We start from the raw sequence: 16584 nt of genomic DNA on the forward strand, positions 1-16584 counted from the left end.
GACAATCAGTGAGATCAAAGACTTATACTGCATGTTATGCATGTCCATCTTCTGTCATTTCTTTCATAAATTAATGGATTCAATGATGTAATTACAATGACTAAAACAAAACAAAACATGTCTAATAGTAAGGTTTCTGTTTTTTTTTCTCTAATCGTCAAGGCCACGACTACTTTATCAGTACAGTAAAAAGTGCTATATTGTAAAATATTTCAATTTAAAATAAATGTGTACACACACACACACACATATATATATATATTAAAGTGTAATGTGTTCTTGGAAGTCGTGGCCTAATTGTTAGAGAGTCTGACTTGCAATCGAAAGGTTGTGAGTTCGAGTCTCGGGCCGGTGGGGGGAGTGCATGAACAGCTCTCTCTCCACCTTCAATACCACAACTTAGGTGCCCTTGAGCAAGGCATCGAACCCCCAACTGCTCCCCGGGCGCCGCAGCATAAATGGCTGCCCACTGCTCCGGGTGTGTGTTTACTGCTCTGTGTGTGTGTGCACTTCGGATGGGTTAAATGCAGAGCATGAATTCTGAGTATGGGGAACATTATGGTGATATGTACCTTTAAGGTACCTATATGCACTAATTAAGGGTAAATAAGATGTGTACCTTTTGAAATGGTACTGCCCCAGTGACAACAGCTCTACTTTCTTAACTGAGAGTGCGTGATCCTTCAGAAATCTTTCTAATATGCTGATTTGCTACTTAACATATCATCATCAATGTTGAAAACAGTTGTGTTGCTTAATTTTTTTTCCGTGATACATTTATCAGTGTTCTTTGATTCTTTAAAATAACTGCATATAACTTATGTGAAATATTTTTTTACTGACATTTGCTGAATAAATTTATTAGTTAATGTCCTGCAAAAATCTGTGTAGCTCTATCTCTCACTCACCTTTTTTGTTTTTTGTTTTTTGAAAGGTGAGGTGGAAATAGGACAACTGTTCAAAAGTTTGATGCTGCCAACTTTGTCAACTGCTGTTCCACACAGAAACACTAGATGGAGACAAGTTCACACGACAGACGCTACAAGATGCCACAGAAGTTTACATTCATACTGTCAGGTGAATTTACAATAGAATAAGTAAACACATTTTAAAGAAGCGACATTTTTCAGAAATATTGATAGAGTCTTAAAATGAGAGGTAACTAATATCTGGTGTGAAATTAAAATGATAAAACAATCATATGTTTGTAATAAATTCGATAGGCTACGATGATGAAGAATTCGCTTTGGCGGTTGCATTGACGACTAACGTTAGATAGACGAGTTGAAAATTAGCTAATCGCGTCGCAAACAATTTTTATCAGTTTGTTCCTGAATAACCGAGTCTGTGTCTTTAAACTGAGATTTTTTGTGCAGTCGGTGTTTATCATGTACTCGTCTAGTCCCACCTCTTCCTGCAGCAGCGCTGAGTGCCAGAGAGAGACTGAGAGTAGAGACAGTCAGATCATATGGAGAGACGGACAGCGATGGAAACCCTGCAAGAGTAACGTTACAGCCTATACCTGACAAATACGGACGTCTGAGAGAACAACAGGACTAACTTCTTCGGATACATCATTCAAATTAGCTAAAAATCTGACTTCATCAACTAACATTAAGGAGAAGTGAATTTTGCAGGCGAAACTGTGTTTACAAGAGATTCTCAGTCATCATTTGCCATTTAAATGGCATGAAACGCGGATGTCAATAGATGTTTGAAGTGCACCTGGATGTTTCAGCTCTGCTCGTTTTGCCTTTATGGACAACATTGTGAGTCTGTACAAGATCAGCTGAGTGAGTGTTTATCAGATGTTGAGATGATGTTCTGCATGTTCACAGGACAAGTTGTCAGATATGAAGTTATAAATCAGCATGGCTTTGGATCTATTTTCTTACAAACAAGTGAATCTTGACATGTAATTTGTTTGCAGTTAAAAAAGTAAACCAGCAGTAAGCAATCATGGTAGAACCTGTTGGCTTTGTGGAAGCGTGGAAAGCTCAGTTCCCTGACTCAGATCCTCCTGAGATGTCTTTGAACTCTGTTGGAGACATAGAGCAGGAGCTGGAGAAATGCCGAAACTCTATTAGGCGTCTGGAGATGGAAGTGAACAAGGAGCGCTTTCGAATGATCTACCTACAAACGCTTCTGGCCAAGGAGCGGAGAAGCCATGACTCTCAGCGATGGGGTTTCAGTAGGGTCTCACAAGGTGAGCGTAAGCCAGCATCCATGGACGTCCATTATCAGAGATCTGATGGAAGCAGGTGTCTCCCAGTCCAACTGAAGCACACAGCCACAGCAGAGGACAGCCATGAGTCTCAGCCTTGTGTTGAGGTGGTGGGATGTGATGTCTCAGACTTGGACCGGCAGAAAAACAGAGATGGAGAAGTTGACGGGATGTCTCCATACAAAAGAAGGAGTGTTGAAGCTCCACTCAGGCCCATTGGACGTGGACCTGAGCACCAGGAGGCGGATGGGGTTCCAGAGTCTCCACCAAAGGAGAAGGTCACCACAGGGTTGGGAGTGGCTGCGCTTCGGTCAAACTTTGAACGTATCAGAAGAGCCAATTCTCAAACATCTGGCGAGGGGAAAAGTGAGAGGCCTTACTACGTTAACTTGGAGTACCATCACGAGAAAGGCCTTGTTCGGATGAATGATAGAGACGTCTCAGAGAAGATAAGCAGTCTGGGCAGTCAAGCTATGCAGATGGAGCGCAAAAGATCTTTGCATTCTGTCCCAGGTAATCTATCCACTGCTTTTGGGGACATCCGTAAACCAGAGCGGTCTCATGAAAGAGCCATGGACAGTGGTTACAGCTGTGAGTACGAGGAGCCTGATCTGAACCCTGGGTTCCTCAAGGACAGTTCAGTAGGACTTAATGGAAGAAGAGCAACTCAGCAGAACTGGCACCAGTCAGACTGTCAGCCCTATACGACTGTTTATGTGGGGGGCATTTTGGGAGAAGGAGAGGAGCTGCACTTGACCTGGCCCAGGCGGTCTTATTCGCCTGGTAGTTTTGAGGATGGATACACACCGGATTGCAGCTCCAATGAAAACCTGACATCCAGTGAAGAAGACTTCTCCTCAGGGCAGTCCAGCCATGTGTCCCCGAGCCCCACGGCCTACCGAATGTACAGAGAGAAGAGCCGCTCTCCATCCCAGCACTCCCAGCAGTCTTTTGAAAGTGGCAGCCCCCCTACCCCACAGTCCCAAAAGCGTCTCAAGCAGCAGCTAGCACGCTCCGATGCCAATGTTGTTGGTGTCCGCAAGATCTGGCCTGCTGATGGAGGCTCCAACAACTTCAGCAGCAGTTTCCTTGGAGATCTGGGTAAGACAACAGTCTTGCAGTGTTCACTTTTGTAACTTTACTTTTGTCTGTTCGGTGGGACGTTGATAGGATTTCACTGTCCCACAGTAGGATTATGAAAATAAGAAAAGGCACAGAGTCAAAGTTATAATGACATTTTTGGTCAATCATTTGTCTTTTATAGGTCTTGTGCAACCTATTTAGTATTTTCAAACTTTCTGACACCAAGTAGTTACAATTATGATGATCTTGTGATTATTTATACAAGACATATGGCATATGTATACATTTTATGCATAAAGACCCATTTATATTGTGTGGGAAAACTGTTATTAAAGAATAGTTTTGAATAGGAATAGGCTTTTATGTTGTCACTGCACTAAATCCTAAACAAATTAAGATATTATTTAGAAAATGTGTGCTTTGTATTAACAGTGAGGCCTATTTAAAATGTTAAAGGGGTCCTATTATGCTTTTTCACTTTGAGAATTTTAGTCTGTGTGTAATGTGTGTGTTTGGGCATAAAACAAGTTACAAATCTTAAAGTCCACTCCAAAGGAAGAAATCCCTTTTCAAGAACTACAATGAAAGTCTTGTTTGGACTACAGCGTTGTTTTCCAGGTTTTGTCATGTCACAAAGCGGCCCATTAGAATATCATTAAAATTATTCCAGTTTACGAAAATTCGAATAGTTGGAGGGTGGAGGGCGCGAGGTCATTGTTTGAAGAAAGCCGCTAGAAGGCTAGCCTGCAACCATGAGCAAAAAAAAGCGTAACAGTTAAAGTTAACGCTTCCGTTTTTTTTAATGGATGTCATTGGAGGAGAGGCTTCACTAACAGCTTGTTAGAGGAAACAGTTATCATTTAATGAATCAACAGCCTCTCTACTAATCTTAAAGGTTACAGTGGCAACTAATGGCCAGGCATACGTAATGCAGCGTTTTTGGTCATGTTCGGGGATATGTGTAAATGCAAATCGTTGTGTATACGTGTTGGATATTGGAGCAAACAGAATAAAAAGCATTACCTTACCAATAGTGGTCGACCAATATTATTTTTTTTGATTGCCGATATTTTGTTAAGCAAGGTGGCCGAAATACAATTTTGAATTAATAATTAAGAAATGTGAAATCATTTGACAATGGATTAAAAAATTCATGTGTAAAATAAACAAACTTTAGATACCAATTTTTTTTTTTTTTACTAATAAATAAATATTTAATACAAATATAATTAAAAAGGAAGTAAACACTGTAACCAACACTAGTTACCACTCTAATTCGATTTGCAATATCCGTGCATGCATAAGTTCTGCAAAGACCTCTTATTCAATATTCTCGGGATCCTAATCCGGCTCGAATTGTTATGGCAATATTGATGCCATCCTTAACTATACTGGAGCAAACAGAATTTGCAGCTTTGGCAAGGGACGGGGCAATACTGAAACACCTTCTAAGCAGTTCATCTGTCACAACGCACTGGGACAGCTAACCCATCACATCACATTTCGTTTTTTGGAAGGCAGGCGGAACTAATTGAGCCGTTTGTGCCAGACTGGAGAGAAGGGTGTGGCAATATTGTAAATTATTTGAAAAATAATGTGTTTTTCGAATCACCAAGCATGAGAGCATTTTCAAGTACACGCCCAAAACAAAATTAAGACTTTGTAAAGAGCATAGTAGGACCCCTTTAATAAATAAAAAATAATCAGGGCAAAATAAGATAATTAATATGTGATTTAATCTTTTAAACCAGCCCTTTTTTAATACAGAATGAAACTGTAATGGCATCAAAATTGGTAAATTTATTATAAAATGATTACATTTACAATTTTATTTAGTATCATCGGTTAAAAAGTTAACTTTTTGACCTTAAAATGTTTTATAAAAATCTTTTTTTTTTGTTCCCATTATCCTCAGGTAACCCCTATACTCAAAACTGAAAAAATTCCCAATCCATTTTTTTTCTTTTTTTTTTTCCAACTATGTTTCTAGCTCTCTACTATCTTTCTTCTTTATTTGAGCTCTCCTTGTGATTTCTCCTCCTTATCTCACTGTCATGATACGACTGGTCTGATCTGCAGTGTTTAAAGCCAAGAATGGCCTGAGGCAGTGTAGTCGCTCACTATCTGTCCACTCAGAGCATTTATGCATCAGTTCACATTAGTGTTGTTGTCCTGCCTAGGGATAATTAAGCTAAAGGGGTCATACAGCATGGTGAATTCAGCAGAGCTTTTTTTGTTGGGGGAGGGGTAAAAAGCTAATTACAATAAACTAATTAAGAGGGGAACTGAAGATGTCACTTGGACTAAAACGATCAGACATCTGTGGTTACATTGGTTTGAATGGAAACACAAAGAATGGTTCTTCGTTGTGAAAGGGAGCTAATAATGCATTTCAATGTATGGTCACAATGCAAATGGTATGTATAGGCTATTGTAGCCTTTCAGTCTGTTTTTTTCTCTTGTGGGTCATCACAATGCAAAGAAGAAATGCAGTTTGTAGTTAAGTGTCAGTATGAAGCTCTCTTGCACTCAGAAGTAGTTTTGGATTTTAACAGTTTAATTTTAACACTCATCCACAATCTTCCAACACTGAATCTTGAATCTTGAACATGTTCTATTCAGATTGACTTATTTTGGACCAATTGAGCTGTACTACTAGTCTATGTAGTGTCCATTTTTCATGGAGAACATTTGAAGCATGTTTTCAAGTTGAAAATTAGTTTATAATGAATTAAAATCATATAGATATGTCATATCAAGCCATTTTAACTGAGCCTTAGAGTCTCAAAACAGAACATTAGTGTTACATGATTTCACAAGAGTTCAGAAATGATACAATCTAGATCAAGCTGAAGACATCATAATTGCATTGCTCTTGTTGGTTCACATCTTGTTTTCTTACGTTTTCTTTGCTTTATAGCCTACAAGTGGAGAGTGTCTTAACGTCTTATGAAATAGTCAAGAAGATAACTCCAAGTTAAGATAAGTCCAATATGCCAAAGTAATGGAACTGAGAGAAGACTTCAGAGCCAAGAGCAGATTTCTGTCCTTTCGAGCAGAAAAGAGTTCATCAGCTCAGTCCAAGCTCTAGTTACTTCAGCAGGCAGAGAGAGCGCAGAGCTGCAAACTCAGCACACCACAAACAAATTGCAAATGATCAGTGTAAAGTTACGTTTCAGTGGCAGGGTCGTGATTTACACCAGTGGGAAGTGCAGCCGTTCTTCAGGCTGTCTGCAAGCCTTCCCCAAATTATTTTCTGCAGTCTTAATCTAATATCCTCAAGCTGTTAAAAAACTGCACATTGGAGTCTTGCCCTTAGATCCATTACCCTGAAAGAAAGTGATCAGAGAGCGTGATGCGCAGATTTTAGTCCTTGAAATTGTCAGTCACGCTCACCTAGTGTCCCTCCCTCGTGTAAACATCAGTGGGCACTGCAGCCACGTGCGCTTGTCAAACAAGCACATGCTGTGCCACAGTCTGTGGACACTGTCCTGATATTTCTGAAAATCCTCAAGGCAGCATTTTAATACGAATATGCTATAAAATTAATTATACTTCTATAAACGTCATACATTGTCTATAGTCACGAAAGTGAAGGATGCATGCCTGAGGTTATTTCGCAACAAGGAAGAGACATCTTGATGGAAATCTCTTGAGGAAACACCCACAATAAAAATGTTCCTTAGACCTCTTCTGTGGTAAAACTGTTATTTTTCACTCATGTTTCAGAATCCACCTCATTCACAGCGGTGAAAGGGGATTGCTGTCATGATCGATCACAAGTGTTGCTCGAAATGGATTGAGGTTGTCTTTGTGGGCATATGCTGACAGAACCAACCAGTGAAGGAGATCAGGTGGTTCTTATAGTTTTACCGTTGGCATTTTTCTTGGGAAGCAAAATTGGCAGATTTCTCTTCCATCAACTTGGTGTTAAAAGTCACCTCTTAGGAACCGACCGGCTTTGGCAGACAACCTAATCCTGCCTGTATTATTAATATAAACAGTCCTTTGTTAAAGTCCTCACAGACTCTTGTGCTAAAATTTAAAAAAAAAAAGTCTGGCTAGAAGATACAGGTTGTTTTTCAGGCTTGTGGGTTCTGCATGGCAGGGTTGGGAAAAATTCAGGATTAAAGAATTGGCTACCTTTCAGTTCCTGAGTGTGAATATCTATCTGTCTGTCTGTCTGTCTGTCTATCTATCTATCTATCTATCTATCTATCTATCTATCTATCTATCTATCTATAATTATTTCATTCAGTTTTTCACTTTATCCCTTGTTCTTTCAATCTGTCTTTCACTCTATTCTTTATGTCCTTCACTATCATTTGCTCTGTCCTTTGCTTCTGTTGCTTTTTTGTTCTATTGGTTACTCTTAACTTCTATCTATCTGAATTTCTTCGAATTTCCGTTCCTTGTAATTCCTAATCTGAATTTCAAATTTGATTTAAATTAAATTTTGAATAAAATTCAATTTTGAATTCAAAATGTTAATTCTTTATCCCGTTTGTTAAATTGTTAAATTTCAACTAAAATTCAGAATTTTAGTTGAAACATAAAAGACTTTCTGAATGGCGCACAATCCTTTCTGATAACAGGTGGTAATGCACATTATCTTTGCTTTAATGTTATTTTTTGAGAAAATCATGATTTATTTTTTAGACTTTGCAAGCAGAATTGGCGATTCACATTCAGTAAGGCTTTGGAAACAGGGAGAAGTATTTGCTGGCTCTTATCCTTCTCGTTGTTTTTCCGTTTTATCATCTGCCAGAGCTCGTAAATCCACCGAAAGCCTCAACATCAGAAATACCGCTCATACAACTTCAGACGTTTACCATGTGCACATAAAGCCTGACAGCAGTAGCAACCGCTGCATTTAATTTGCTTCTGTTCAAACAGTCTATTTATGTGGTCTGTTAAGCTGTAATTTTGCACTACCAGTGCCCTACTAGCTGGCCCTTTTTCTGTGTGTGACTGTTTGTGTGTCACCTGTTATCCTGGGGGGTTGGCTGTGTAAATGGGGGCAGGGCAGAGGTCAGCCTGGCGCGGGTCCAGCTGGCACGGGTCTCAGAGACCCTGCACCATCATCACCAGCTGCAGAGGAAAGAGCACATCTTTCTCACTGTCAATTAATGGGAGGAGCTTTCCACTCTACACAAACACACTGGTGTGTTATTTTATGCAGCACAGATGTATACCAATATTTAGGAAGAAACAGTCACAGCACATCTAAAACCATGTATATTTTTGAGGAATTATCTGCTTTCTAAAAATTTGTTTTATATATGGGCATAAAAACATCATGGAATAATTTGACAAGGTCTGCTTTCCTGTATTAAAACAGGAAGTTTGGAAAGGAAATACTGAAGGGCTGTCCTTTTTCTTTTTGGAGTGTCAACCATTACTATAGTATGACTGTTAAAATAACACTACAGTTTGTTCTGTTAAAGAGGAACACCTACTAAAGGAAAATAAATCAGACATGACTGACACAAGTCTGGAAATTGCTGTCGGTGTGCCACCAAAACAGCCTCTTCCTTTTCACTCACTGTGTTTGCTTATGTCACAAAGGCAGAATAGTCTCTTGATTACAGAGGACGATGTCAGTGATGGAAAGAGTTGCCATGGGGCCCTGTTGGCAAGAGTAAACAGCAGCATCATGAAACTATTTCAGCGCTGTTCTTACTTCAAATGGACTCTGAAGAACTTGCTTTTATGGGGTTTGAAATCAGTGTTTTTCTGGCTTGCTGTGGATTCTGTTGGCATTTTATTGGTTTTAAAATTTGTTTCCTTTTCAATTTCATAATGTGGGTTTTTCAGATGAAACTGGATATTCAGCATGAAAATACATTAACGTTCTAAAGTTTGGGGTCACTACAATTATTTATTTTTTTATTTTTATTTTTTGGGGGAAAGAAATTAATACTTTTATTTAGCAAGGGCACATTAAAACAATAAAAAAGGACAGTAGAGACATTTATAAAATCGCAATTCTGTTTCTGTTCTTTTCAACTTCATATTCATTCAGTAATTCTGAAAAAAATATGAAAAATATGTTTTAATTGATAATTCTCGGAAATGCTTCTTATGCATCCAATCAGCATATCAGAATGCTTTTTGAATGAACATGTGACACTGAAGACTAGAGCTGCACGATTAATCGCATGCGATTGTCATGCGTGTCTTATCGGTAAAGCTGGTTCTGTGATCAGTGGTAAATGTCCATCACCTGCTTTCAAATGGAGTGGCACTTACTACGCAGAGCAGTAGTTCGCTGAAAGGCTACGCAATAACGCATTCATAATCGCAGATGAATCGCATTCGGTTATGAACGCAATATTGCGTAGCTTGTCAGCAAACTACAGCTTTGTATATTAAGTGCCACTCCATTTGAAAGCAGGTGATGGACATTTACCGCTAATCACAGAACCAGCTTTACTGACGAGACACGCATGACAATCGCATGCGATTAATCGTGCTGTCCTACTGAAGACTGGAGTAATGATGCTGAAAATTCAGCTCTCTTATCACAGAAATAAATTACATTTTAAAATAAAAAGTTATTTTAAATTGTAATAATATTTCACAATATTACTATTTTACTATATTTTTGATAAGCTGAATTAATGCAGCCTTGAGAGACTTCTTTAATCAACATTATGATATTTTTTTTATTTATAATTTTTTACATTTTAAATGATTCTTTTAATGGTATTTTAACTTTTATGTTTGCCTATTTAAACTTAATGTAAAAGTAACGGAAACAAGCATGCACAATTAAATATCCAAATCTCTAATATCAGCCAATAACTAATATGTTACTGATTGATGTCAACCCTATAATGCTGGCTGTATCATAGCTGATATGCACATTTTTTAAAGATTCTAAATTATGAACATGAATTCATCAATTAGCAAATAAACAGTTATCAAAACATTGCTGAAAAACCATCTTTTACACCATCTACTGCATGCATTCTGTCATCTGATACTACTTTCTTATATTTTAAATGTGTATGCAAAAATGTGTTTACAATATTTGAGGAAAAACCTAGAAACTGAACTTTACACTGATAATATCAAGCAAGACCGTAAAGATACAAAGTTTAAGTAACAAAGAACACTTTCCACTGTTTTTCTGCTATTTGCACTGATCCCCCTCTGGGGCTTACCCAGCTTCCCTGGTGGAACTAAAAGGGCCTTCTGTGCTCCTTCCCTAAAGTGTTTGTGGAATGTCTCAGCTGCTTGAGAAGTGTAGTAAATACACGGCTAATGAAATGTGAAGTGGCCCACGAGCACTGACCCTTGTGGGCTGTCGCACAGTCATGTGTGTGGAAAGTAGTTGGTGTAAAGTGCAGCTTGGAGGCCGGATACATCACCTATAAGATTTAAGATATTCTTCTATGATTTTATGGTAAAAGTTCCTTATGTTAATGCTTGGCATGTGATATTCTGCATTTAGTGGTTACTGTTGATGAACTCTGCACACAACAACAACAAAAAATCCCCATCACAAAATGTTTGGGAGCCAAACTACTTTTTAGATGACAAATTATATTATGATGGTATAAAGCTGACTGTTTAGCGTCTCTACACTTCATTGAGTGTAAAGTTTTCTTACTTCTGCTTTAAAAGTCACTTCTGTGTGCTGAGATGAATGAGACTGACAAATACAGTGTATACACAAGGGTCTTTTTTTCTCGTTGTATTTATTATACATTTGTTCCAATTGTTACTCTTATTTCTCCATGTTGTATATGTGCCTTATCAATATCAGTCTGTTTTGAAAAGATATTTCTGCTTGTTAAGGAAGAAAACTGTTCCCATTACAGTCTGTTGAAACCTTACAGTGGCACATAACCAGTAATACTTGTAAAACATTAACATTTTAATCTTTATTCTTAAGAATATTGTTATTGATTTAATTAAACAAATGAGTGTTTAAAATTATTCTTGTAAATATGTGAAATCTTGTCAGTAAACAGCTCAGTAAGGAAGTCAGTTGTACACTTGGTATTGCTTCCAAATCTGAATTAGGGGTCGACCGATATGTGCTTTCAGAGCCGATGTTGATACCGATTATCACAGATCATGTAGTCTGATAACCAATATTTTGGACATATAAATGTCTGGTATAAAAATAAAAATTAAGAAAAGAATTAAGAATAATCACAAAAAAACGTCTTTAAATGCCTTTAAATAATTTTAATGGCAAATTGCCTTTAGAAATGAAAGATACCAATAGCCATAAAAATTGCTTAATATCCCTGCCGATAATCAGCCTGGCCGATAATTGGTTGACCCCTAGTCTCTATCAGTCACAGGTTTCATGAAAATTTGTTGTGTTCAATAAAATTTTTTATTTATTAATTGTCACATATTTTCTTATATTAGATCGTTTAAGTCACAATTTAGGGCCCTGATTTGTGGCTGTGTTCGCAGTGTTACTTAATTACAGACTTGGACATTTATTAAGCTTTGATATACCCTGTTCCCACTCAGATCTATTTAAGCATTTTTAATGAGTATGTTTGGTAGTCCCACCCTGAGTCTCATTAGCTCTTCTCAACCTATCTGATAAATAAAGAGAATTTAATGACCGTGGTGTGGTCACTTTGATTCATCCTCCTCCATGATGAAGGCAGCCGATGGGCGATGGAAGTGTTTTGGTGAAGCATGAGGGAACTGGCCATCGGCCAAACCAGCAGGCGGTGTGTGGTTAAACACATGCACTCCTTGGGTCCAGCAGTAGTGCCACCCTTTCCCAGGCCCTGGGTTTTTATTTTGATTCAGTGTGTGGATAGGATTTGCTTATAAAGTCCATTTGCGAACTCTAAACAATTGAGTATACTTGGCCTGTACTCCATCTCTTTCCACAGTGCAAAATAAGCAGAAACGTTTCACTGCTGATTTATTGAAGGTTTAAGCTTTTGAATACCGCAGAGTCTTTAGCTGCCATGCCAACCGCTGGTTTAATGGTCTCACCAATCCTTAATTGCTTAGATGGTTGGTTTAAATATTAAAATGTTGGTCAGACTAATTGTTTTCATCTATTGCGATGACGTTATTGCACTGAAAAGCATTTTAGAGTAACCATAAGCCAGGCTGTGTTTGATAGAACTGCAGTTCCTTCAGAAGCACAGAGAGATCTGTATTAATAGTGTTGCAGGATACCATTTCTATTTTAATTTCTTAAGAATATGAGGCCCAGCTATGCTTTTCCACTCACTAAATAATCTCAAGCCAGACATTAGGGTGACACAGAATTACTAATAGAATATAATGCTAGGAAAAAGCTAAATGTGTTGGTCATTGTCCGGTGTTGATACTATATACAGTACGTAAGGCATCCCATTTATTGACCAGCTGCTATTTTTCCTCCAGAATAAATCTAAGCAAATCTTGTATTGAATCCTCAACTGGCTGTCCTAAGTGAATTGCCTTTGACGGAGGCTATTTTTTAGTTGCCTCTTGTAGCCATGCAAATGTGTCTGCGTGACTTTCTGGTAAAATCCATTTCCACTCTTACCCGCATGACTGACCACCTCCCCGGTGACCGTGCTGAAGAGAGCTCCATTGATTTAGTGAAGAAGCAAATCCTTTTAACACCACAGCACTTTTCTCTTTACTCTCAGAGGCCTCTCCTGGAATCGATGTGTGTGGAGGGAAGGCCAGTGGCCTCATCATTAACCCGTCCCGATCAGGTGCTAGATTTAGGTGTCTTTCACCTTTATCTGTTGGCCCAGTAGGAGACATGGAACACATATTTGGATATTTTAAAACCCAAGTTTGTTTTTAAGTGTTTGGCCGGAAGATGTGGCCTGTTTGTCCTAATGGTTTCAGCAAAATGAGTTCAGGACATACAACATGAAAACTGAGAGTAGTAAAGTTTATGGTTTGATTGATTTGATATTTTTAGATAGACAGAAGGATAGAGCGAACACTAGAGCGAAAGAACAATGGATAGTGCAAATGATAAGACATGAATGAAAGATAGAATGGGTGAAAGAATTATAGAGTGGACCATAGAGCGAAAGAATGAAGGATAGAATAAAAAATATGACGAAGATCTGAGTGAACTATAGAACGAAGGATAGAAGGAAAGAACCAAAGAATAGAGAGGACAATACAATGACAGAAAGAACGATAGAGCGATAGAACAATTAAAAGTGTGTGTGATTAGACATGAATGAAAGCTAAAGCGAGCAAATAATTATAGTCAACTATAAAATGAAAAAAAAAACTAAGGATATAAAGAACAAAGGATATAGAGGACAAAAAAAACTAAAGAATAGAGTGAGTGAGAACGAAAGAACAAAGCATAGAAAGATAAATTGTTTTGATGTCAAAAATAGAGAAATAACAGGCAATTATAAAATCGCTTTCATGTTTTATAAGCTGATTTTCGTCAGCTCTCTATTGTTGTACAGTTACCGAAAACGCTTTTTCTGAAATGCAATTTTAGACTTTGTTTACAAAATGTTTCCCATCATCCATCTCAGAAAAGTTCTTATTGTTTTATTCCGGCACTGTGACTGTGCTACTACCTTCCTCCATTGTCATTCGATTATCGAACCAGTTATGAAAACAGCTCTTTTGAGCAAGTCCAGAATTTCAGTCTGAGTCAGCGAGTGAAGTGTGGAGATGTTTACAATTCCAGCTTAAAAAGAAAGACACGGAGGGGGGCCGTTCCCACAGACCTGTCATCATGGAATCTACCCGACTGAGTGTTTATTACAGACTGAGCCATCCAAATAAATGCATTCTGTCCTCCCACATTTACCTGGCACTGCTGTTAGCCTGTTTCTATCATAATGGGAAGAATGATGATTGAGAGCATCCAGGAATGTGAAGGTCATATTAAAATGAATGGGCTCACATCATTCCTACATGCCTTTTATAAACCTAGTGAAATACCTGTTTCTGTCATTGACATTCTCCCTTCTCTTTGTCCCATTTTAGTGCTTTTAGAGGTGAGGCTTGTCTTATCAAATGAAAGATGACCAAAGTGACCTGAACCGGAAATACTGTAGTTCAAGTAAATGTAACTAAATACATGGTTCAAATAGGTAATGACAAACCAAACATCTCCAGAGTTTAGAGAAGTTTGCTTTTTATTGACTCTGGATATGCTGCTAACCTTAATTGGTGATAATGTTTTAGTTTTACAAAAGGAAACTACATTTTTTGACCGTTTCGGATTCCAAACTTCAGACTTGGGTGGAAGACGAGTAACATACTGAATGAATGACAATTATATTTGACCTGCTTCCTCTGTGTAGATATTCTTGTTCCTTTTCTATTGTTTCTTTTGCAGGATGCTAAGGCATTTTTTTTTCGACTTTGCGAAGAAAAAATAGCTAAAACCCAATGGAAACTTGAAAAAGTCATAGAAAAAGCACTGAATCTGTGTCGATATCTTATCTGTGATGTTGCTTTGGTGCTGATGTAATGTTGTAGACATTGTGTCATAAACAGGAAGTTGCTTAATCCAAAATAGTAACAGCTGAATGGCTGTCAGTGGACTGAAGAGCTTTTTCCTGCCTTCTATATTTACATCGTCTCCCTTCTGAGGGGAAAACAGTCCGCCAGTTTATCTTTGAGGTGTTACGGAAATTTGAGACACAATAAGCACATGTTCCAGATAAAACAAATGGAGTACAGACAGGCTTTTGATACACACACATAGACCACATCCTTTGTTTCATGAGTTGGATTTACATGTAAACCTGCCAAAGATGATATTTTCACACAACAGATATGTCCTGCTGACCTATTGCGTCCTCTTCAGGGACCATATGCACACATATAGAAGGATGTTACTGCGTGTTCTGTATTCATCTTTTTCAATCTTTATCTATAATATACATAGGGTTTAAAAAATAAATAAATAAATAAAAACATTACTAAGATTTGTTCTATAAATGCTTAATCGTTCAGAGCACAATTGATTTAAATTAAAATGTGCAATAAGTATAAAACGGGAAGTTTGTATTTTTGTTTTAAATAACGGAAAAGATTAAAAAATAATTTACACAAGCTAATGTACAAATTGTTTAAATTAGAAGCATATAGAGAATATATGGAAATATTTATATATAAAATATATTTTTTATAGATTTGTTTTAATAATTTTATATTATATGAATAATACTTTAAACACTATATATATATATATATATATATATATATATATATATATATATATATATATATATATATATATATATATATATATATTATATTATATTGTTTATTTGCATTTTGTGTCTGGAGTTATTATACATGATTACACAGGAATCTTTTCACTATAGAGATCATCAGATCATCTAATGCAGCCTTGGATAAACTTTGACCCTGGAGTTGGAGAAGAGAGTTATGAGCAACTGGTTATGTTAGATCAGCGATCTGATCCTGAGATGGATTGTTCCTGGCCTTACACATCTGGCGCTTTCCACTCCCTTCGGGATCATATTCAAACACACGGATTAAGATGATCTGTGTGTGGTTTGTGAGTGTGTGTGTGTGTGTGTGTGTGTGAGTGTTTGTGCACATATCGGTGCAAGGAAAAAGACTAAGAGTGGGGTGACTTTTTTTGGTATTATCGCAGGATAGAAATGCTGATATTGCGTCATGACAGTTTAATCTGCCTCGTGCTGAACTGTGTGATGCATTTGTGTTCACTGCCAGCAGACACCAAAGCATCTGCACTCGGATGCCCTGTTCATTGCTAACCAGAGGACTGTGATTTTAAGTTCAGGAGTCAAAGCTCTTTGTTGGTATCTTTGCCCTCCCTTTTTGAATAGCATTATATAATAGCTTTGAGCCTTTGTCATTTCAGAGATAAATTCGGAGTATTTAATATTTCCTTCCAAAGAAAAGGGGGTCGTTTTTACTGCTTTGTTCCACCGAAGGCCTTTTTAAGACTTCCTGGTTCTGTCTGTGAAGCTGTTTGACAGTGTGACATGAGAGTTGCTGTGAATGGGCAAGTGCAGACATGAAATTGCTCCAAGGAATTCTTCATTTTCTAAGCCTTTGACCGGTGAACTTTATTATGTTGAAAGTTGTTTTAGGATCATGAATTAATGGCATTTAATTTGTTTGTTATTAGGGATATCAGTGTTTTTATCTCTGTCTATCTGTCTATCTATCTATCTATCTATCTTTCTGTCTGTCTATCTTTCCATCTGTCTATCTTTCCATCTGTCTATCTGTCTATCTCTCTGTCTGTCTGTCTGTCTGTCTGTCTGTCTGTCTGTCTGTCTGTCTGTCTGTCTATC

At 37.6% G+C, this 16584-nt stretch overlaps 1 protein-coding gene across 1 annotated transcript in view; it reads left to right on the forward strand.

Moving 5' to 3' along the window:
* The first annotated feature begins 1412 nt into the window (after nucleotides 1–1412).
* LOC127963966 (breakpoint cluster region protein) overlaps nucleotides 1413–16584 on the forward strand; it is a 38991-nt gene continuing 23819 nt past the window's right edge. The window contains exons 1-2 of the mRNA XM_052564073.1: nucleotides 1413–1793; nucleotides 1931–3325. Coding sequence (XP_052420033.1) covers nucleotides 1960–3325 — 1366 coding nt within the window. The 5' untranslated portion in view covers nucleotides 1413–1793; nucleotides 1931–1959. The remainder of the gene's footprint in view (nucleotides 1794–1930; nucleotides 3326–16584) is intronic.

Source organism: Carassius gibelio, chromosome B8, assembly GCF_023724105.1.
Source record: "Carassius gibelio isolate Cgi1373 ecotype wild population from Czech Republic chromosome B8, carGib1.2-hapl.c, whole genome shotgun sequence".
NCBI lineage: Eukaryota > Metazoa > Chordata > Actinopteri > Cypriniformes > Cyprinidae > Carassius > Carassius gibelio.